General features: G+C 44.6%; 1 protein-coding gene across 13 annotated transcripts in view; it reads right to left on the reverse strand.

The window, feature by feature from the left end:
* ESRRG (estrogen related receptor gamma) overlaps nt 1-25097 on the reverse strand; it is a 507255-nt gene that overhangs the window by 125011 nt on the left and 357147 nt on the right. For all 13 annotated transcript variants that reach the window (XM_016165022.2, XM_016165010.2, XM_016165012.2 and 10 more), the window contains one exon: nt 9873-9989. In XM_016165022.2, coding sequence (XP_016020508.1) covers nt 9873-9989 — 117 coding nt within the window. The remainder of the gene's footprint in view (nt 1-9872; nt 9990-25097) is intronic.

Consider the following 25097-nt stretch of genomic DNA (forward strand, 5'->3'; position numbering starts at 1 on the left):
AAATCCACCGGGGATTTTTTTTTTTTTTTTAATAATCCAAAAGGAATAAAAATCTGTAGCGCATTAGATAACTGCTGGCTTCCTACGTCAAGTTCACAAATGGAAATGACAAATGGGAACAATCGAATATATGATTAACTTTTAATGGCATTCCAATTAGAGTGGGAGGAAGGGATCTAAAAGAGCAGTTTCTTATCATTTCAATCTTTCTGTCCTCTCTAACCCAGACGCGACGAGGGTAGACTTATTCCATTCGAAGAACTGCGGGAGCTGCGTCTGGTAAATCCGCGTGAGAGAGTCGATTTCATTTACGACATGTTAGTTGTTTTTGAAAAATATAAATGTAAAATTGTCACAGAAAACCAGAAAACTGCGCAGAGAGACTATGTGATGGTCTAAGATCCACATGGATTACATACAGAGTTGTGGCCAAATCTCTAAACAGTAGTACTTTGATTTTTCCCATTTAAAAGAAAAAACAGATAAGATTGGAACGCCCCAGTAGTACACGATGGTCATATTTTCGAAACAACTGAGGCAGCTTGTGCTCAAAGCCAGTTAATCAAATTCGCTCCTCTCTACAAAGGCAAAACTGACAAAGGATTTTGTTTTGAAGCTCACTTTCTAAAAACTGGAACCAGAGAGTAAAACCACGTCACAAGGCAAGATGATCCTCTACGCTTCGGTTTGGACTTAAATAAGATGTCATCCTCTGGTTCACAAAAACGGAGACCCTGAAATCAGGTTCCTAGGAAGTGGAAGGCATCGGTGTAGCTGACGTTTACTCACACAGTGTATAGCTGGCAAGTTACTCCAAAGTTTACATTGGGAACCCAAGGGTTTCAGAGTGGGAAGTCACCACGAACGACAGTCTAGTCTAAGCCCCACATCATACTTGGACTTCTCAACCTCTCTCCCAGGCCCCAGAAAACTTCCTGCCTTCCAGCCCCATTCATTCTGTTTCTGGACAGTAAGTGAAAAATTCAAAGCAGTGAAGTGAAGCCTGGTCTAAAAACGGGAGGAAAAAAAATGGTTTACTTAAGTAATCTTTTAAGAGCTCACTTATCTCCTAATACTCACAGCCGCTGAAGAATCCCAAGCCAAATATATACTGGAATGTTCCTACAGTTGACAAAGAAAAACTCCGTTAAGCAAATGGAGCACAGGCCTCCTGTAAAACCCAGACGCCACCACACAAATCACGGCGAGAACTCTGGCAAGTAACATCATCTCTGTGAGCTTCCATTCCCTCTGTGAGATGGGGAAGTAGCCACCCCTGGGTGTCAACGCAAGGGTCAGCAAAAACAATAAATAAATCAAAATAAAATCCAACTAAAGCGCACAGCACACAGCCTGATGGATATTAAGCTCTCAGCGTGTGTTATGACTTTCACCTGTACAATCTTCGCTATTCATTTCCAAGACAGACTATTCAAGTTTCATATCAACAAAGCATAACCAAAAAAAAAAAAAAAAAAAAATCACCGGCTGGAAATGCGGTATCTGTACATGAAATAACTTTTTGTGGCACCTTAAAAATATTCCCCAACGGCTTAATGTCGAGACGGCTCACGAAGAAGGGGCTCTTTGCGACGGCTTGTATGAGAACCCGGGAGTTCTGTTTAATGCTCTGCATTAATGAGCGCGCGTCTGAAGATAGTGTGCCAAGGCAGAGGGCACGGAACACCAGTGAGGTCAGCGGCGTTCTGTTAACTGTCATCTAACGCAGAAATATTTTCCTTGACTACCATTAAAGCTTTCTCCTTTTCTTTGTTCTGCTGTTTGAAGGCAGTAAGCACCCAAATTTCCCTGCCGATAATTTCTGTTTTCGACTTGGCAGCATAATGATATTAGACTTGAGGGGGAAAAAAAAAAAAATTCACCTTGGCAATGTCTTCTTCAGAGGTTTTTACAAGAGATATTTTGTTAGGATAAATTGTACTAAGCAGGTTTTTTTTTTCTTTCTTTTTTTTTTTTTTTAAGTAAGCAAAACCACAGCTGCTTGTTATGAGATGACCTGAGTAGCTTTATATATATATATATATATATTTTTTTTTTTTTTTAAAGAGAACCTACCCAGAAAACGCTACATCTTTTCAATGAACGTTTTATTAAAGTGGAAGATACGAAACGGAAGGGCAATTAGACGCGTAAGTTGGTCTTTGCTCCTCCTGCCGACTGGGAAAACCCAGAGGACCCCCAGCATCCGCACTGCCACATATAAATCAAGACGCCAAGCTGTGGTGCAGCAAAAACAGTTCTGCGATAATTTTTCTTTCTATCCTAGGGGCTCGGACAACTGATGGGTGAGGAGTAATGGCAGCTAAATGAATAAATCTGTGCTGTCTCAGATATAAACGCTCCTTGAATGACGACGGGGTTTTTGTTCTGATGAACCCATCGGAAGTTGAAATACCATTAGTCGAAAATGCTTTTAGTCACTTAACCGGCCGAACATCCGAGCTTAGCCTAGCCCACCTTAGACGTCTTCCGTTTGCCGACAGTTGGGCAAAATTATCTGACACGATGGATATACCGCAGAGTGTCCTGGCCCTGGCGATGCCGTGGCTGACCAGGACCTGAGCTCGCTGCTGCTGTCCAGCACCACGAGAGAGGGTCATACCGTAGCCTATCCCTGGCCGGGGAAAAGCTCAAACCTCGAAATTCAAAGTACAATTTCCACTGAATGTGTATCATTTTCACACCATCGCAAATTTGAAAAATAGTAAGACGAACCATCCTAAATGAAGGACCTTCTCTACACTAAAGGGTAGAAGTAGGAAGTCTACCCTATAGTTAGTGACAAGTGAGCTCAGAATAAATAGGAACCCTGGACAAAGAGTCCTCTCAGGTGGGAGAAGAGTCGCGGCCACCTGTTTACTCCTACCCTTTCTTCCACCCAAAGAGTCCCTAAGCCTTTGGTCGGCCTGGTAATCTGTGAGGCGGAGCAAAGGACGAGGGCCTTGCATTCTGGAGAGACTGGCAATCGGCGAAGGACTGGAGACAAGTCGCCAAGCCACAGGATTTAGTCAGGGCAGAGAGGACGTGACCCTTTTCAGACACGGGAGATCCACCGGGGAGGGAATGAAAACGAAAGGTTGCTTGAGAGCCTCCTACTTTTTTGGGTTAGCTTCTGTCCCAGGGACCTCTCCAGGGACAGACACTCCCTCAGCCTGACCAGATGAATACACCTGCATGTACTGTTCGATGCAGGGTCTTAAATCTCGCCATCCTGACCTCTGTAACTCCTGACACGCAGGGCCTTCTCCAATTCGCAATCGCTCTCGCCTGCTTCGGTACCCTGCAAGGACCCTTCCTGGATGGATCTGCACCCTCTGTGGCCTCATCGAACCCCAGGTGAGATACCTGGCTTCCTGAGACCAGAATCCTAAGGGAAAGGGCCCTCCGTGTGAACGCCACTTACATGCACACCTCAGGCCCAGACTCTTCTTTAATCCCGTAAGCTCGCTGCTTCCTGGGGTGCCAGGACTCTTTGCCACTCCCTCTGCCCTCAAATGAATATTCCAGGCCACTGCTGGCTCGCCGTGCTGAGTATGTGGGCAATCGGCTGGGGCAGGGAAAGACCCCTTGTTTGGCCAAGCCTGTGACAAGCTCGACAGAGAGAGAGGACGGGCCCGGGAAGAGGACATACCTGACTTTTAATCCCATTCCCACTTTATCGGTGATGGGTCAAAGCGTAAACCACTAAAACTCTCTGAAGCTTGGGTTCTTCATCTGATTAATGAGGCGCTGACAGCCGGGGTCTCCACTGGGTGAGGTTTGAAGTGAATAAAACCTTAATATTCTGTGCCTTTTCTACACTGAACGGAAACATACCAAGAGACGGTTCCCAACCTTTGTTTTGACTTTATCCTGAATGCGACTCATGATTTTTCCACTTGTTCACATTGCCTACCTAGAATCTATCTATATACTAGTATTTTGGGGGGGCTTTTAAAAAATGGGGGAAATACTGCACACCTCTATAACAGAGGCTTACTTTAAAGGTGTCAAATCAAATATGGAAAGCGAACGAGGTTATCAATAAAACACATAACTATGTTATTTATTTTGTTTTAATGACTCATTTCTTCCCCCAGAGGAAGTGTACAGAAGGTGTTTAAAATGATGTAAAGTTGCTCTTCTCTTCCCCTACTTGTGTCAATATTTTTATTTAAAAAGTATAAAAACAAACCTTCACATAAATTTCACTGGTAGTAATACAGCAATCTGTGATGAGATTTCAGACACCTATAAAAATAAAACTCTACTGATTGCACTTCAGTATGTTCTCAAGAGATGGTAGGGACTGTGGAGAAATACAGAGAAAAAGTTTTTCAAACACAGGCAAAAACTCCTAATGAAGATTTCGGTTCCTACGTATTTAAATATTTATGAATCCGCTGTTCCTTCAACTCTCACTTCTACTAACTTTGACAAAAAATAACACACTTCCTGTTTTTCTAGAAAGATGAAAAACGTCCAAAAATTATTCCGCTAAGACGAAATTTAAAAAATAGCACGATTCACTAGCCATGTCTATCGAAACATAGTTCCCATTATATTTCTGACGTCATAGACATTGTCATCGTCATCATAAATATAAGTATTGTCATGTCACCTGTTGGTATATTTCTGTAGACATTATGTCATTTTAAGATAAAACTTAGACTAGATGGGATGGGAAAGAATGTCGGCTAACTGCTCCTTGCACACATGAACACGGAGGCAAAATTGAATGGTCTTGCCTGAAATCACAAGCTACTTAGTGGAAAAATCAGAATTAAAACCTAAAGTGCAACATTTTCCCAGACACATGGAGAAAGCTCAGTTAATATTTATTGAGCTGTAATAAAACTTATTTCCAATCTCTGATCTTTTTTTTTTTCCCCACTATGCTCTGACCTCAAAATTTCCTCACTAAAATTTAATATACCAACAGGTTAATAAATTTTGGGTATTTTTTTCTTGCATATTTTTAAAGGTATTTAAAGGTGATTTGTCCATTTTCTTTGGTAGGCAAAGGGATGAGTTCCTGCTGAATCTAAGCCAGTAATTACAAGGCATTCTTTGCTTGTAACGTTAGTGGTGAAAGCTTCTTATTGGGCTGAAGTCCCTTTTTTTCCTTTTTATACTCTTGTCTCTCTTTGCTTCACTTAAGGTCAGGCATAAAAGAGTAAATTTCCTCACGAAATTTCTTGAGCAAATTTTCACGAACTGACGTGCTTCTACGAGAAGTTTGGAAAGGACACTTAACACCATTGGTATCACCAAGGGATGGTAAATTCTGCAGAATTCGTGTTAGTCCGGCAAGTCAATACGATGATAGACGATGACCGGGTCCTAGCTCACCGCGTCACTCACTCACCATGTGTCAGACCCGACCCTGTGTCCGCATTAGCTGCGTTTCTTGTCACCAAAACCTCACGAGATAATTTTTATCATCAGTCCTATATTTACAAATGAATATGATGAAGCCATAGGCTGATCCACAAAAGTTATACAACTTTCTTGAGGAGCAGAAGGTGGTGGAGCCAGAACTCACAGCTAGGTCCACCTGGCCCTAAAACTTGACCCATACTCTCTGCAGAAACAATAGCTAATGTTGATCTTAGTCCTTACGCTAAGCCACATGGGATGCTGAACACTTAACCTGCAGTCTCCTACTGGAGATTCATAGCATTTTATTTGCACCTATTACTACTGTGGCCATCATGTTACAGATGATGAAACTGAAGATTAGAAAGGTTAAGTAACCATTTTTTTAAGGCAAAGTAAGAAGCACAGTTTTTTGGCATGAAATAACTAGACTATCCTCCATACTTCGGCATGCGGGCTGGTCTGGCTAGGGAATATCGTTGTGCATAAATGTGGGTGTCTTGCTCTTACCTGTGACTCAAAGAAAAATACCTGAGTTGCCAAGATGAAACCCATCAGAGGAATAAACAGCAAAAAGCCCTTCCACCCTTTGATCAGTGAATTCTATACCTATTAAATAGCTACTGCTTTCATAAAATGCCTGTTTGCCACTGACAAGAGAGAAATCAGAACCAGTATGGCCGGCAGTATCCTTTAAATAACCAAGGAGAGAGATCAAAATAGAAATAAATCCTGACCAGATTTATAGGTGCACCTTGATTAGGTCTTGTTTTTCCCTTCAAATAAGCAATACCTGCAAAAAAATGAAAGGGGAATGTCGAGACCAGATATCTTGTAACAGATGGGTTTTCTCTGACATACAGTATGGTGGTATGCCGAAAAAATAATGCTGGCCCATCATCTGTGGGGCTTACCAGCCCAGAAAAAAAAATGGGGGGAGGGTTATTTTTCAAGATGCAGAATCGTGCAACCACTCAGATTTGAGCAAACTATCATTTTTTAAGCGTACTTCTCGAAATGTTATTATATAATGGTCTTTTGTTGTTCTTGCTACACTAGTGCTTCGACTGGTAAAAATTTTTTTAATTCAAAAAATTCTAATGTTAAAATCAGACGTTGTTCATTGAGATATAGTTCTGGCACTGGCTAATGGGAAGGCGTATCTGATAAGAATTTAATTTTGCTCAATGTGATCTCACCAGAATTGTTTACCCATAAGCCATCACTCCCCCTTTGCACTCTTTATCATTAGGAGAAATGGCAGTCAATAAAACTGAAGATTATTATTTTTTAGAGTGTAAAAAAGTCTCATTTTTCTATAAAGCACGCTTTTAATAAAAACTTCATTTCCCTCAGGCAGCGCTTTATCTAAGATGCATTTGGTTAGTTGAATAAAAATACCTGTTAAAGGAAAGAAGGTTCCCATCAAAGCTGTTGAAATCTGATTTCATTTCAGATTTTAGAACTAATGTTGTTTTTTGTTTAAATAGATTTTGTCTGTCAATTTCCAGACCTGCTGCGCCATCAGTCTGTATGGACTGCTGTGGTCAACACAGGGAATGTAGCAGCAAATTTTATTATGGACTGGTAATTGAATTGAACAGGTTTACATTTGAATAGATTTACTGCCTCATGATGTCTGTCATACTGCATGGGACCGAAATCCCTCTCCATCCATAAAGATACATTTAAGACGATATCATTCTCTCCAGGCTCAGAAGGCAAGTCTTGAGCCAAGGAGATGGCCAAACATAATTGTGTATTTATATGCAGGGTGTAACGCTATATTTCACTGCATTTTTTAGGTGTAAGAGAAAAGGAATATTCCATACTTACTCAGAACCATTCCATCTCTCCTATTTGGAGGGAGGGGCTTAGAGAACTGATTTTTTTCCCGCATCAAAGTGGGCATAAGGGGTAAAGGGAAATAAATTATTACATGAGTATATCAGCCATGGCAGCAATTCCCTTGAAAACAGACCCTCTAAAGGCTTGATAACAGCAACTGAAGAGGTGTGAATTATAGATAAGGACCATCCCATGGACTTGCACCAAGAACGTTTAATTAAACACAGTTCACACCTCTTCAGTCGTGATTGTTCTTGCTTAAGGACCATCATAGGGAACATTATTTAGTGGGAAAGTACTTTTTTCTACTTCCTTCTTAAACCGAGAAGGACAAACAGTCGAGTAAATTGTAGTAGTAAAATTCAACCCATCAAAAATTCTATCTACCTGGAAATAGAAGCATGTCCCCAACGTATTCCAGGTTTTAAAAATAAAATTCAAACCTAGGACACAAGGACACATCAATACAAAGTGTTAATATATTATTTTTATAATTTTTTTTAAAGAAATAGCTTTGCTTTTTGAAAATAATGATTTCTTAACTCCCAACTCGTAAGCTTTTTTAAATGAGCATAAATTTAGTGTGACTCTCTATGGGTCAAGTGGCAATTTATAGACCAAGAATTAACTGTCAATTATTGATCATCACACACTGAAATATGTTTAGTTTGTTACTCTGCTACAAGGTTTTAAGGGAATTCCTAAGACAGCGTTTTTCGCCTCAGAAAAGGACAACTCCTCGCCATGTGGGCGGGGTTGTTACTGTGTGGTTTTATTTGTATGTTTTCCTTTGCAAAACTGTCCTTCCGGCATTTTTGTGTAAGTTGTCACTAGTAAGAGCAACCATATCTGCCTTTTTCACTGTTTTCCCACCGGAGCCTAGAAGAGTGCCCGGTACATGGGAGAAACACAATAAATATTTAGCAAATGGATATAAATGTAAAACACGTTAACCAAAAAATCCTAATAGGACCCGAGGCTATACACGGGGAGGAAAAAAAAAAAAGTACATATTCCTCATCCTCATTTTTATTCACCAGGGTAAAGAGTCACAAATCTTGATCTAAATACCACTGGGGTGTCTATCGCTGCCTACCATTCTTTCTCCTTTCTTGTTAACATAAATTATTAAAATAGAAATCTTTACGAAACTTTTGGTATGACTTGGCAATATGTCTTGTTACCTTTTCTGAAGGCTTTACTTATAAAGATACACCCTTGTTTCTTATAGTGTCTTTCAAGGTGAAGATGAGAAGAATTTGAGAGAGCCTTTGCTCCTACTCGAGGGAGGAGTTAGTTCTTAGCGGACAAGAGGCAGAGAAAACCAGCAGCAATTCCTGACACCCAGATATGATCTGATCTGCTTGTCTTCCCGTATCATTGTACATAGTAAAAACCTTGGAATAAGACAAACGGAGAACAGTTACGAGACTGGTACTTCCATCCCTAAGCGAAGCTCTGGTTCACTCTTAGGGAACAAAGTTGGATCTGTCTGGATTAAGAAGTTTAAAACTCAGCAATCTCCACTAACCACAAAATACACAAACTCGTAAGGCCAACCCCAGGATCAAGGCATATCCTCTGACTTAATAGAAGCTATCCATTTAAATATTCAGTTTACCTACTTTTTCTTTCAAGTTTCCATGACAGCATTTTCATCTTCTTACATTGTAAAATTATCACTTTTATTTATTCTGGAAAAGTTTCTGAAGAGAAGGAAACAGTAAAACCTAAACGCAGTATGTAAAATGCAGATCTACAGAAGCACACATATGTGCAAAGACACGTTGAAGAGAAAAAGACTAAATCTAGGGCTCCGATGAAAAGAATGATTTCTATCTCTAAGCTAAAATGTCAGTTTCACCAGACACACTGGCATATCTACCTGCTTTAAGACCTTTGACGCTGGTGGAGGAGTTGAATGAATTCTATGATCTGACTACGTAGCTGTGTGAGTTTGGGCAATTTGTTTGGCACAGAAGACACGTTCGCGGTTATTATCTTGTGTTTTCTGCTTCTATCCCCGACTGAAAGCAATTATTTTACTATTATTATTATTATAAGCCCTTTATGATAGAAAATAAGTCTAAAAGATTAGAAGAGAATAAAGAGGGCTTTAAATCTAAGTTAATTAAGAAGAAGAAAATGGTAACTTTATGGAGTGATAGATGTGTTAATTAGCTACACTGCGGCAATTATTTTACAAACTATATGTGTATCAAAACATCGACTCGTGTGCCTTAAATATATACTTTGTCAATTATGCCTCGATAAGGATGGGACAATAGCTTTCTATGAACCTAACAATGAGAAGAAACGCAAAAAGACAATTAAAGTAGCTTCCTGGTGTCCTCCATCCTCTGCCTTCTGGTAATTATAAGGATGAAAACCCCAGAGCTGCCCAAACGTACCTGGTGCGCTCAGCCCCCCATGAGACATATCCCACCCGGCCCTTCCAGCAGACGTCAAGCCGTGAGCCTCGGGGGACCAGGACGTGCGGGTGTAAAGAAGGAGCATTCCGCCATCGGATTCAGGGTACTTACTGCGACCCCAGCTTGTCCTGGGAATGGCGTCTATGGAATTCCTCGTGCATCCCCTCCTCCATTCCCAGCCCAAAGCACGGGGCGACTGGCGAGGGGCCTTACCTTCCTTCAGCATGCCCACTTTTAAACACTTCATGAAGCGACAAGCCTGGCAGGATTTTCGTCTGCGCTTTGTGATCTCACATTCGTTCGTGGCAGGGCAGCTATACTCTATGTTACCTGAAACGCAGAGTTGGAAGGACAGAAGCTGTTAGACGTGCGAGACCCAGGACATACGAGCACCCCAAAGGCAATGCCGGCTGTGACTCCTGCCCTCTCCCCGCTAAAAAAAAAAAAAAAAAAAAAGTCTCCTGGGATTCACGTCACACGCGCGACCACCAATGAACACGCACAATGTGATGATACCCAGTGATGCTCTTGAAAAGACTCCGTTTAAATTGGCCTTGACAACGGCCTGCGTCGCCCACCCAGGCAAAGGAAGGGCCTTCCAGGGGCTTCAGAGCCCAAAGAAATTTCGAAGCAGGTTATTTCCATAAAAAAACACAGACATCGGAACTGTCTTCTTGTCTCCTCGCGCCTGGATTTCTTTTGGTCACAAACGCTGGCTGCATCGGGCTTTTCCCATCTTTCTGACACCGAACGTCTGCAAAACTCCGCAGGCCGACGTGGGACCTCGCGGGAAGCTTCCGGAAGGCAGCGACGAAAGTTGCGTGGGTCTAACACTAACCACCGTCTCGCAAAAACGACTTTACGCTTGGCAAACGCTTCTTCCTGGCAAATGCTCAGCATCCTCGACGTCGTCATCACTGGCATCGTCGTCATCACTGGCATCGTCGTCATCAGCGACCATCATCATCATCGACCACCGTTGCCATCAGGCCTGTTACACTACTCACACGATGAAACCCACACGCTCGAGCTCCACGCGGCGTTTTAAATACGAACAAACTGCTATGAAATTATATCTTTCGTATTCGAGTTCACATCACTTACGGTAGTACCTATATATTCGAAATGACGCGTAGCCGGAAGACGATCCAAATTATAACTTAATTATTTTCTTTTTTTCAATTAGGGGCGGCGACGGCGTGTGGGCTGTGCCCTGGGCCTGCTTACGGCTTGGTAAAGAAGCCGCCTTCAAAATCGAGCTCTCTCCCCTATCAGCTCTACCACACAGAGCCTGAAGGTCTCCGATTTACTTCCTAACCCTTTCCCCTTGTGATTAAGTGCATCAGTATCTTAATGAAAATGCATTGTTTATCGCCCTCTTGGGAAGGGGGAGGTCATCACACCACATGCATAAATTGTCATCAGAGATGGTCCGAGCATAATTGCAATTTTGCTGCTCCATGTTTGCAATGCCCAGGGTCCGTCCAAGTCCCCTGAAACATGCACAGACTCTGGTAATTAGCATAGAGTCTGCCTGGGACCACGGGATTGATGGAATATTTCAGAGTTAATCACACTTTGTAAACACTGATTTATATTGACTACCTTTCTCCAGACTGATGTCTCCTCAGTAAATATCACATTAGTGGATTGCAGGGTTGTACAGACTCAAGTCCTCGGCAACTGCTAATTCAACAGGAAGTAATACCTAACCACTTACAACTACTGAAAATCGGTTAAGCATGCATGCCTCAAAAAAGAAAAAAAAAATAGGTTGTGTGTTATAACTTGAGATAAGACTATCGAAATTGTTTGACTAAATTAGCATTCTAATTCAGGGTCTTTATAATCATAAAAGCAACTACTTTTTCACCTAAGAGGTTGAATAAAAAGAGTAATATTAATTGTATCAACAAGAGCACACACCTCGCCTTCCTCAGAGATATTACTGATGCTATATTCACTGAAAAGCAAGGGGAAGTCAAAGAAATCAGTCTGCCTGGGTCATGTCTGAGAATAAGAGGATTTAGAATGTGAACTTTAGATAAAGCATTTCGCACTGCAGAGTTTCTTTAACCATCACCGAACTTTATTTTGCATCAAGAGAGTGTCGCTAGTAATTTCCTGGGAGTTAATTAGTATTCTACTATGAGACCCTTTCCATCTACATGGCTCTTCTTGCACTTATTTAAAAAGAAAGCCACATCTCTGCTTTCTTAGGAAGAGCTGAACAATGACTAGAAGAAAGAAAGAAAAAAAAAAAACTGTTTTCCAAACAGCATTCCTTCCCATTCGTGTACCTGCCAGTATCGAGGTGTGGGCACTTGACCCCACACTTGGAACCCAGTGTTGAAAACGTCTACTGGGATGACCACCCCCCCACACACACACACAAACACACACACAAATAATCATCATTCCATTCCACTTCCTCTCTGAAAACTATATCCTCATCCTTCACAATAGCATCCTTCTGACGGGAACCTCCGCCGGGCATGTGTGTGAGCTCACACCTAGCCTATGGCAGTTATCTCCCGACCGGGCATTCTGCCTCCTCTAACCCACGCCGCACACCACTGTCACAACCCTCTTCCTGTGACTGGCTTTGCTCCCTCATCACCCTAATTAAAAAAATCAATCAATCAATCAATCAACCAATTCCTATGGCTTCCTGAATTAAATCTATAATGTGAGACTAGCTGACAAAGTCTCCTCCGATCCAGTTCTCACCCACTTCTCCGGCAATAGTGAAATGATCACCTTGTATGAACTTTCTGATGCAGCCACTTTTGACTGACTCATGTTCGCTGTGCCCTTCGGACTTCTCGCTGAGAACGATCTATCTTTGCCCCTCTTCTCTCCTTAAAATTACTTCCAAGTCCCAGTGTTCAACTCGAATCCCAGTCAAATCTCTCACGAAAACGTCTCAGCTCATCGCGGCAGAAAATGACTTCTTGGTTCTCCTACCTTTTGGATACTCTCATCAGATCCACACATGCCATGTTTTGGTAAACCTTTTCACACGCACCCATCAGATGATAAGATCCTGGAGGTAAGAACCACTTCTTAGGCAATACAGAACTCTTCCATGAAGAAGAAGAATGCAAGTAAAGTAATACCCTTCGAATAAGTTAATATTCTCTTGATTATCTCAAGGTTATTTCGATGAACGCCAATTATGGTGCTGTGTAACGCGGCCACGTCCGCAGTCAAGGGAGCCGGGTGCCCCTTTAGGAAGTGACATTAACCACACTGGGAAACCCTCTTCACAAATCAGAAAAAGTAGAAGAAAATCTAGTTAATTTTTCAAAACCTTGAACAGTGGCTCTGCCAAAAATGGAAATGCCACGGCAAAACGGGGAGAGACTATCAAGAGGAAACCAACAAAACGCAAAGACTTCTAGGGAGTAAAGTGTGAAAAGGAAAAAGAATGGTAAGGGGCTTTAAAGGAAATAGAAATGCATCTTGACATGAGTAGGAATAAAAGGAAAATGTGAAAATACAGAGAGATGGCACTGAATGAGTTATTTCACTTTTATCTAATTATAATTCTTATTATTTACAAAATAAGTGCTCTATTTTGAGACTTCTATCGTGAGACTTTTAGATTGCGTACAATGAACTATTCTAACTTCCTCCCGAGCTGTGGCCTCCCATGATTCTTCAATGACAAAGAGAACTGTAAAGGCTGGAAACTTTTTAACAGCCCAAGAATGGACTCTTGGAAGAGGGACTCTGACTTCTTCATTGCTGAATCCTCAGTGCTTATCGATGAGTCTGGAATTTTTTTTATTGTGTCCTGTGTTGAGACAGAGACGTGGGTCCATCCGTCAGGGGTCCACGGTCTTACAGACGTATAAACAAATAACAGTGCAACGTAGTGTGTGGTGTGGCAGCTCTGGACTGAGAACCGGCACGCATGTCCACGCACATGAATTTCCACAAACGCAGAGACTGTGCTAGGAAAGTGGGCGAGTCCTTTACACGGACACAAATGCTTGAACTGGGTTGTGAAAAACAAAAAATGTAACCACATTGGGGTACAGGCATCTTCCCGAAGCTGCAGGAAACATGACATTTTTAAATGAATTTCCCTGCGAATGGATGGGAAGTAAACTGGTCCTGAGTGTTTTCATAAATGATACGCTTTCGGCTCACGCGTGTAAAAATCGTTTAAGAGGAAATCAGGTATCCTTCGACCAAATGTCCTGTTTCAATAAACTTGTCCTGACGTACATGGGCGATAACCCTGGGCTCGTTAAGCAACACTGGTTTGCATCTTGAAAAGCAAATCGACATCATTTTACAGAACCGATTTGCTGTGGGAAAACCTCCTCATCCGCCAGCCCTCCTCCTGCGTGACTGAGTTCGGACGTGGCCACCCACCCGACCAAGCCTTTGGTCCCCAGTCGAGTCCACAGAGATTCTGCCCTTCAAAAACCTTCCCTGGCACTTTTTCTACTCAGTAAAGAACGCGTTTTTATCCTAAACCTGTGCAGCCCCCCAGCACCTGGGCAACAACATCACATCTATTTCGGCAACGGCGCAGACATCACTCCCGGCGGAGTGGACCTTATGATCTCTACTGGGGTGGGGGGGGGGGGCGGTTGTTTTCTTCGATTCATGAAAGCAGAAACCAGACAAAAACATCACCAATGGCGGCTGTGGGCACCTGGAACCCGAATGCTGGACGGTCACGCAGGACGACGCGGAGGCGGGTGACCCGCAGCCTCGGGTTCTCATCGCAGACGTGGCGGGGTTGGCCTGGATTGCAGCTCGCTCTTTTCTGGGTCACACTGGTGCGATAGCGCCAGGGACTGAACGGGGCTGCTCCTGAGGACACAATGGGAGTCTTCCCAGTCCTGGCAACAGCCGAGGGAGTCGGTCCCGCTGCGGGGCGGCGCCAATCGACGTGGACGCTCTGGGGTGGCAAACCAGGCCGGCGGGCACGAGAGGGCCATGGATAATACCTCCCGGAGGCTCTTCGCGAAGTCCTGGGCTCCGACTCCTCCTCTCAGAATCTTTTGCACAATTAGTCTGCAGGCCATATCATTTTCTCACTTACTGCTTAATAGAGTCTCGCCGCTAGCTGGCGGACGCAATAACAGGGTGTCTGCGAAACCCCGGCCCGGAGCGCCAGCGGATAATTTGTATATTCCTTCCAGCCACTTAATGGACTTTCACAGTTTGGCAGTGAGAGGGCTGAATGGTGGAAATGAGCAGGGCACCTCAAAATAAAAGTGTACGTCAAATCCTTGTTCCCGGCCCCCTCCATTCACACGCGGCAGTGATGGACTTGGCTCCGCGGAGTTCCCAAGGGTCGCCCTCTCGTTCATACGCACAGACATCGCAATTATAAAGCCCACCCGAACGCGTCTGCGTACTCCCCCCGATTGTTTTAATTTTATTAGCAGAACCAAAGGGCCTGAGATGACCCACACGGCCCTCCGAGTGGAGTTGTATCCAGTTGTTTTCCGACATTAAGTGACTTTTTAAAAAGGTGCATTTGCCTCGGTACACGATTACAGAGCATCAAAAACATGTAAGCGATAATCCGTATTTTTGTTTTAAATGCCCCAAACAGAAGAAAACCCTCTATAGCATCATAGTAAAGGTTTTTCCACGTAGAGGTAACTTCCTTTTCTTTCCTTTCACTTTTTAGTTTTTAAGGCTTCTTTGTTTTTAGCTATTTTCTGCTCATTGCACTTGAAATTAAAAAAAAATTATGATCTATAGCTGAGATTTATATAATATGGAATAATAATTACATATTCGTAACAAATAAAAAAGGGGTCACGAATCCATCAATGAGCATTGGGGTGCTTTTTTTTTTCTTCAAAGAATACACTCAAAGTTAGACTTGAGAAGAAGTTACCTAAAGACACTGCATCTGTTCCCAAAAGGACCGCTTCAAAAGCTGTACGCCACTTTTTTTTTGGGCTGCCACCAGAGTCACTTTACGAACGACACTCCATTCATCTCCACGCAAAACATCCGACGGCCCCCGATTTCCGCCCACTGTCACGCTCCGTCATTTACCTCGAAATGTCGACGATCTCAGGATCGCTGAAGGTACTCCGAGGATCGGCCTCCAGCTCTAAATGAGGAGACCCCCAAATACGGCAAAGAATGGCAGTGCCAGACTCCGAAAGGGACCCCGAGCCACCTGGGAAGTGCGGGTGGTGGCATACGGAGGCGGGAAGGGTGTCACACCAGGTTAACAGTCACGTGCACCTCTCGTCTAAGCAGCCGCAGGCACAGGGCAATGCCAGCCTCGTGCCCTTTGCCCCCAGAAAGTGAGGTGGAAGTCGGATGGGTATAAAAAAGGTCTTTCGATATTTGGTTCTCTAAGGTTCTCTAGGATCATGGCATCCTGGTAAGTAGTCTAGAAGAGCCATAACAGTACGTTGGCAGAAACCGCCACATTTTCACAGTGAATCTGAGGCTTGGCTCTAAAATGGGAATAAATGATGCTCTGCCTTTCAGGAAAAAAAGACCAGAAAGAAACCAGCAAGCAGGCAGGCTTACAAACCCTGAGCAAAGCCGAGCGACTGGAGACCAGGAAGACCACGCGGCCCGGCGCCATCCCTGGTGAGTGTGGTAGGAAGGCCAGGCAGCCGGCAGCGGGGGTCGCCATCGACCTCCCCCTGCGTAATGTGTCGAACCACGACGTTCAATTTCCCAATTGCACTGAAGGAAAAACGGTTCGGCAGAAAAACGATGCTGTTACATGAGCGTTGGTTATTTATTTTGTCTTTTTTTCCCTTTCAGCTTCGCCCAAATCTGTAAACACGGCAATTCTCTTATTGCTTTAATTCCACAACTATTAACCACGCACTAGGCTCTGGGAATGTTCATTTCCAAAGAAAAGGTGGAAACAAGTCTTGCCTGTCCACTGAATGTCCACCCTTAGCGCCCTGCCTTGCATCTGGTTCAGCAAACCATCAGAGGATGCGTGAGTGAGAGGAGAGAGAAGGGGGGTGCGCCCGTAACACCCCGTAAACGTCGCATGAAACGTGCGGATGAAAACTGCGTACAGTTGGGCTCTGCCTCCCAAAGGGGAGACGCACTGCACGGGCCCATCGATCACTGGACACTCTGACTGGAGTTTGAGGACCGTATAAAAACAGTCTCCCTCGGATTTACTCAAGGCCGTGAAAATAAATATGCCACTCACCCCAAGAGGCCGAGGGAGGACACTGTCCCGCCAATAACCCCAGGACGCAGCGCTATATTTCACAGGTCCTGGGAGGAGAGGAAGACGTGTCATAACCCGAGTCATTTTTTTAAAGCGCCAAATGGTCTAAGAAGTGAGTTTCTGAGACATCGACCACATCTTCCCGTGAACACTTCCTGTCACTCCCCCCGAGAACCCACAAACTGCCTATCATGGAATATAATCTGACTATAACTGAGAGCGAGGCATTTGTAAAGCTCTTCGAAATCTCACCTCTGCCTAATCTCATTGCCACGGTGCCAGGTCAAGGTCAATGTCTACCCCCGCCCAGGCCCACCTGCTGCGTGACGTCCACATTGAATTAGCCCAAGTTCCTAGAAAGTGTCGCTATCTTTCCTTCCCTTCCGACCTTTCTCAAGTGTCTCTTTTATCATTTCTTTGGCGACGCCTCCGCAGGCCATGGAGTTAGGAGTTAGGAATCTTTATGGATGGCCCCCAGTGCCTCTCAGGTGAGTCTTCCTCTTACCAGGTAACACGCTTTATTACCTGTGCCTGCTGAAGCGCCACCTCCTGTCCCAGCTAGGTAAATGCAGGGAAAAGACTAAAAGTCAAGCACCCGGACATCCAGTCCAACACTCCTTAAATGCGCCCATTAAAACTCACCAAGCAACACCTACAATAAACACGACGAGTGCCGGCCTCTGGCCCACGTGCTTTACGAACACGAACCCCCATTCCGCGGATGGGTGAACGAAGGCACAGAAAAAAAGAGGTCACGCAGCTCACGAGTAAGCGTCTGAGCCAGGATTTGAACCCAGAAAGCCTGTGCTCTCGACCCTGACGCAATGCCGCAGGCCCCTGACCTTTCCAAACATGAGTGACTGAGCACTGCTGGGGACAGAAACGAAAAATGAAGTCCCGTCCTTCGAGAGGGCGCGTCGTGGAGCTGCTGCTGCTCCTGCCCCGGACTGGAAGGCGGGGGCTGCAGCCGGCCGCGGTGGGCCTTGGCACTGTCTCTCGCTGCCGTCAGCTGACGGCGCAGGGGCAGCTGCGGGAGAGGATAGGGTTGCCTGCAAGAGAATGGCATCTCTCAGCACCTCAAAGAGAAATCCCTCAACTTATCTCTGCACCACGACGGTTCGTGGCCAGTTTGATTCCACAGAAACCAAACAAACCGGCGTCGCCAAAGCGACAGGTGTCAGGTTGTAAACAACGCCTCCTCTAAAGACCTCGAAATAATGCTATTGTTCACCGCAGGGAGAAAGGGCAGTTCATAACAGAAGGGTGAGGGCTGAGATGAATTCAAAAGAGAATGTGTATAATAAAAATACACTCATTGACGAAAATGACGTAGACTATAAATCTCTCTGCTCAGAGTTACGCAGAAATTCAACGTGTTTCGCTGTGACATGAGGATACCTTCTAGGACAAGGCTACTGTTCTCCTGCAGTGAGGGACACATCCCCTAGGACAGGGTCGCAACCCTTGGCCGTGGACCGGTACCGGTCCTTGGCCTGTCAGGAACCGGGCCGCACGGCGGGAAGTGAGCAGCGGGCGAGTGAGCGAAGCCTCATCTGTATCTGCAGCTGCTCCCAGCGCCAGCATCACCGCCTCAGCTCCGCCTCAGAGCATCGGGCATTAGATTCTCGCAGGAGCCCGGTCCCTGGGGCCACGAAGGCCGGGCACGGCTGCGTCTACGCGATGTGTGCGGCCACTGCATCTTTGCTTTTAAGTTCCTATGATGCGAGGACATGTCCCAGGGGTCTTCACGAAACAGCTCAGAGATGTCGCCTGTCACACGAGAGGCTTTAGGCCTGAGCTAACCATGACCCCCCAAATTTGCTGTGCTAATACACGACATCAAGTTTTAAATGTTCTCGTTCTACCTACAAATCTTCAAAAACTTGTATGAGTTTGCCTATCTTTCTTGTAAAATGTGATTCAAAAAAAAAAAATAGGGAAAAAACGGTTTATTAACAAAATAGCCTTGGTGAAAAGAAGAAATGCTAACGAAGTCTCACGCACCCGCTAACTCTGCATGGAAGACATTTGCAATGTGCATGTTTTGCCGCGGCTGCCGTACGGCACAGCGAGTCCCCACGGCAAGTGTTGGTGGCGTTTGGATCACACTCTGTGTGACAAAGCGACCGACTGGAATAGGAATTGGACGTCACGTCAACCTGCAGATTTCCCCTGTACCTTAAACAAGTCCGAACAAGCCCATCCTTTCCTGACACTGCCCCTAAGGGCTTCCGTACTTGAATGCCATCAATGTGCCCGGAACTCGGCCACAAGAGAAACATGGATGTTTTCGATTCTTCCTTCAAGATCAAGTTCATGTCTTTAGCAAGTGTCTGTCTTGCTTCCTCCAGAGCCGGTGCAGCTTTAGAGAATGCGGCTTGGCACAGCGATGTCGACGGGTCTGTAGGAGGCAATGTCACCACGACGGCAAGCTGAGGTGCTGAGTCAAACCGGGTTCAGGTCCCTGCTCTACCACTTTCAGGAGGAGTTGGGGAACACGTCTAGATGTTAAGTTATTTGCAGTGGAGATGGGCCGTAACAACGGACACCTTCAGAGGGTGCCGTGAAAATCGAATGAGATCACGTATTTAAGGTAGTCGGCAGAGGGAGCATCGATCATCAACAGTAACTGTGACACTATAACTATCCTCAGGGAAGGGATCTGGGACACAGGAGAAGAGCTACGAGGGGCTTGAGCAGTGCCCAGGTGCTGGTTCTCAGCACAGAAGGCAGGAACTGCCAGGCAGAGAACGACCTCCGTCCAGGTGCTCGGAAGCAAAAAGGCCGGTAGACATAGTAGGTCTGGAGAAGCACAAGCCAGCAAACACTCAAAGAAGACTAAGTACTAATCAGCCCAAGGGGCAGGGAACGGAGACAGGCTGCTAGCTGGGTTTAGAGCAAAACGAAGAAAGCCTAGAGGAGAACCGGGAAAGCCCCTGAGGGTCCGCGCTGCTGTCCCCAGGGCTCCGCCTGAAGCTCCACCTGTGCTGCTGCTCTGCCGGGGTCACCGGGACGGCAGAGAGGCGCCCGGCGCCGCCGCAGAGGACAGCAGGACAGAGCCAGACTCAGCCGGGTGGAGGCGGGAGAGACGTCCTGCCTGGCGATGGTGCTGGGAGGTGGGGGCGGGTCGCCTCCTCCACTGAATACGAGTTTCACTCTCATTCTTCATAAAAGGGGCGTTGACAAGCTCTAGGCCCAGGTAGCAAATATTTAAGCTTTGCAGATCATCCAGTGTCCCTTGTGACTCCTCAGCCCTCAGCCAAGCACCGAGGCGGCCACAGACCACAGCGATGGGCGTGGCTCTGCTCCAAGGCAACTTTCCTGAGCAAAAGGGGGTTTTGCTAAGGAAAACCCTTCCTTGGTTTACTGACCTCTAGTCTAAAGCCCATGGACAAAGGGTGCAATGTTCAAAAATACAATCTCTTGTCCATTATTTCATTTCTCGCTCATAACCCTGTAAAGTGGATTCCCACAAATTAAGTATTGATACTAAGTAAAATAAAATAAAATAAAATCTTAGTGAATTGATAACATCTGAGAAGAGCAAATGCAAGACTGAGTTGGAGGCCTCTGGCATTGAACACCCACAAAAGTTGGACTGGTTCTCCACGTGAAATGTACTTTGAAGACTGGGGGACAGTCAGGGTGCTCCAGAAACAAGGAGGTACCTAGGGAGCCATGACGATGCTTTGTAGGAGAAAGGAGAAAAAGGTACAATCAAGGACATAATTTGGGGCCACATTCATTCCTTTGGATATTCTTGTACTTGCCTCTGAAACAGATATCAGAATGTGGATTTGGGGTTTGCTCTCAGATTCCTCCCAAAATTACATTTGGATTTCAAGCTCTAGATTCTAAATTAATCGAGATTTCCTTATATTAAATTCTCTTCTTTCTAGTATTACTCAGTGATGCCTTTATTAAAAATTTTATGACAGTATGGTTGTTTCTTTAAACTTTTTAAAACGAAAACAAAACAAGGTTTAATCCCGAGAATATCATTTTTTTGCTTTGAAACTACTGATCTATTTGTATAATCGTGTATTTTTTTTTCCTTCTTCTGACTAGTATTCGTCAAAAGGAAAAAAAAACTGATTCTGAGCTGCCCTCTCTGGTGGTCACAAACTTCGTGCAAGTGGACCATCATCCTGACATCAAAAAAGGAGAAATGAGCCTCTTTCCTCCTGAAAATTAGAGTCCAGGAAGTATTACCAGAGGGGAGTGGAGAGGTACAATTTTAAGATCAATCTAAACTAACAACTAAAAATCGAGTGGTAAAGTGAGTATGAGCAGATAAAATTCAAGGGACTGAGACAGACAGCTGACAGAAAAGCATCGAAGAGGTGAACTCTCAAACTTCATATTTAGGGGATTTCTGAACATGATTTATAAAAACTAACTATTTTTAAGAATTACTTTTGACTCCATCTTCTTTAAAAACCTTTAATGTCATCTGAGCATGACTTCGGGAATACTCTTAGTTCCCACATTTATTTTAACAACTTAAAAAAAAATTTTGCCCACGGACTAAAATCACTCAAGAACAACTCATTCTAAAATTACTCAATGCTCTAAAAACCTTTTAAAATATATAAGCAGGGTAATGAGGGGTGGGTTAAAAGCACATGTTCTATGTTCAGACTGTCTGAGAATCGTACTGGGAAATTAATTCTCTGGGACTCAAGATCCGCATCTACAAATAATACTACCTAATATAATAGTATATCTACTACTTTCTCGGGGCCATAGAAGAATTAAATGAAATGATTAATGTGAAGCCCTTAGAACAGTGTGTGGCACATTCTAAAAACTAATATATTCCTTATTATCATGATTAGCTAACAAATTCTTCATCCATTACTGGTACGAAGGCATCGTATTAAACTCAAGGGAAGGAGGAGGAAAAGAAGGAGGAACAGGAAGTAGAAAATAACAAGTGTTTTAAAGGATGCAGAGAAATCGGAACCCTCGTTCACCAATGTGAAATGGTACAGCCGCTATGGAGAACAGTATGGCGCGTCCTCAAAAAATTAAACGTAGAACTACCGGGAGACCCAGCAATTCCATTTATAGGTGTGTATCCAAAACTCTGAAAACAGGATCTTGAAGAGGTATGTGCAAGCCCACATTTACTGCAGCGTTATTCACAATAGCCAGGAAGGGAAAAACAACCTAACGTCTGCTGATAGATAAAGGAATAAAGAAAATGTGCTATAAACACACGGTAGAATATTATTCGGTCTTTAAAAAGGAAGGAAATCCTGTCATGTACAACACAGATAAACCGAGGCCCTCATGCGAAGTGAAGTAAGCCACTCGCAAAAAGACGAACACCGCCTGATTTCACTTGCAGGATGTGTCCAAACTAACCGCATAGAAATGGAAAGTAGGGTGGTGGATGACGGGGGGCAGGAGGAATGGGGTGTTTCTGCTGAATGGGTGTAGAGTTTCAGTTTTGCAAGATGAAGAAGTTCTAAAGATCTGTTGTACAACTAACTATGCGAATGCAGTTAACGCTAGGGAACAGTCCACTTAACAATGGTTACGGCGAAAAATGTTATGCTATGTGCTTTTTGGTATGTGTGTTTTACCACGATAGAGACGATAAATTTAAAAAATAAATGCTGAACCATCATTCCTTTTCGATATAAACTTACATTTACTTTAGTATAAACTAGGATATTCAACCAGCATCTTTTATCTAATTTTGATTTCAGGTAAAACTTTTAAAATTATCTAAGCGAGCTCCGGTGGCTAAGCCTTCACATCCCATTACCAGCAACTTCAAAAGAAAGTGAATTAAAGCCGTGTATATACTTTGTTACTTCAAAGACAGTATCTTAAGTTTATCAGAAAAAATGAATCAGTGCCCTGGGCTTTAACGGTGAAGAAAAAGTAATTCTGATCCTGGACACTGACCCCGACCCTGCCTTTCCTCACAGCTTCCAAAACTTGAATTTTAACAAGCATTGGTATTCCCTTTCCTCTGATTTGACGAGTCATACTGAGACATTTATTTGGTGTTTTCTTTCCTGCCTTTAGGGTGAACGTTTTAATCTACTCTGACCGGATTCAGCCATAACCAACTTGGTGTGGACCTGTGGATGGGTCTCATCTTATAATTATTTTAACGTATGTATAAACATACGCATTTTGAAAACGTCAAGTAAAACGTATCATCCCTACCATTTGTAGTCAACGTTTAATATGGCGCTCCACAGGCCTGAATTATTCTAACAAGGTAAAGTATCGGTTATCAGGGCTTGCTCTGAATTAAGAGGAAACAAGAAGGAAAAAAAATGAAAGCTATCAGAATGTATAAATAAATGCTTGGAGTTTATCTTGTAATCGAAGAACAGCCTCCAGCCTCTTCCTCAAAACAGTCATCGGATAATAGGGTGAGCAGGATGGCATGTCCTCAAGGGAAAGTCAAAGGGTCAGCCACACACGACCTAAGAAGTATTAGCACAAATGTAAAAATCCACCTGCTGACGGGAAGTTAAATGGCATTTCTAAAGAGGTAATTGGAACTGACCCTCCAGACCTGAGCATCTACACAATGCCAACCTCCTCCTCACCAAGGCCTTGCTGGTTGAAGGATCGGTGTGGAGTGCTGGAGAAGGTCTTAGGTTTGGCAAGTGGTAGGCTGGGGCGAGCTAAGAAAAGAGAGAGACTCACCCGCCAAATCCTTGGAAGAAATGGCAATGCACAGGCTTTCTGTCCCTAAGACAGTGATGGACTCAGGGACAGGTATGTGTGGATGGTCCACGTGGGTTACCACACTGGAGACAGAAGGGGCACCGGCTCACATGCCAGCTCCACCCTCAGCCATCACTGAGGGCACCTTTCCTCCCCCGCTGCTACTTCTGGGGCCGTAGGCGCAGGTGCGCCATGGAAAAGTGATTTTATTTTCTGAGTGTAGAAAAGGACGGAAGGAAGGAAGGAAGGAGGGAGGGAGGGAGGGAGGGACGGAAGGAAGGAAGGGAAGGGAAGGAAGGAAGGAAGGAAGGAAGGAAGGAAGGAAGGAAGGAAGGAAGGAAGGAAGGAAGGAAGGAAGGAAGGAAATAAAATGCATATGTAAAGATAATCCAGAAGAGCATCCTTAGTTTTTTCTGATTTTGATTTTAGAATATATTAAGAGTTTTAAAGCTCATATTTATAAACCAGGGTAATTATATTCTCTCAACACAACTTAAGTAGATAATATTATTTTTCTTTGGAAAGTTCATGTGATCTACACTCACTCAACCTGTAATTGCTTATTTCCTCCAGCGCTGCAAATATTCTATTCTACGGTCAAAATAGCACATGATGGCAAAGAAAATGAGCCATCCAGGAAAGACGCTCCACGACTTCACTGCCTGCTCAGGAGAGAGTCTGCAAGTCGGGGTGGCAAAGGCGTCACCAGTGTCGGAGCCACAGGCGATGCCCGCGGCCTTTAGCACATGCCTTGCAGGCAAACGCCTAATCTTGACTACCGTCGGTTGGAAGTGATCATTAGGCTTCTGTCTCTGCCATCTTTAGCCCCTACCAGAAGGCCCTGGGCTTAGTAAGGCCTCTGCTGCCCAAGGAGCCCTTCGACATGCTCAGGGACAAGCTTACTGGCACCAACCCCTGTCTTCCATGATCCCAAGTCCCTGAGACCCTTGAATTTCCTGGCGAAACCATGACATGCCCCATTCTAAGACCCTCCCCTGGGTCCACTCTCTGGAAAGCGGCCTGGACTGGACTTCCGGTGTGCACATGCGGAGGTGAGGGCATGGTCAAGGGACAGCTGTTTGGATGGGGTCAACAGGCTGTAGACACGTGGGCAGGCGCATTCACGCTACGCTCGAGATGGAGGGAGGTGGGGAGGGAGAGAAATGGGCCGGGCTGGGGGCCCAGCACAGACGCTCCTTCCTCCGCTCCTTTCTGGGACAAACCTCCTCCAGCCCATGGCGAAGATATGTGTGTCAAACAGGAGAACAGACCCTGTTTGACTTAGCAGTTCGCCATCTTGGGTTATAAACTTTTACATGTTTACAAATACGGTACATGGGTGCCCACGGCACTCCTGTCCCAGGTCCCACAGACATCCGGAGTGGACGCTGTCCTCCTAACCATTCCCCCCTCATCTCATGCTGTGAGGACATTTGGCTTAATCTGACGATTTGGGCCAGGTCCAAGATTCTGGCTCCCATCCCAATGTGCCCAGTTTGCCATCCATGGTCGCAGGAAATGAAAGGGAAAAAAAAAAAAAA

Source organism: Rousettus aegyptiacus, unplaced genomic scaffold (genome assembly GCF_014176215.1).
Source record: "Rousettus aegyptiacus isolate mRouAeg1 unplaced genomic scaffold, mRouAeg1.p scaffold_m13_p_18, whole genome shotgun sequence".
In the NCBI taxonomy this organism is placed as follows: domain Eukaryota; kingdom Metazoa; phylum Chordata; class Mammalia; order Chiroptera; family Pteropodidae; genus Rousettus; species Rousettus aegyptiacus.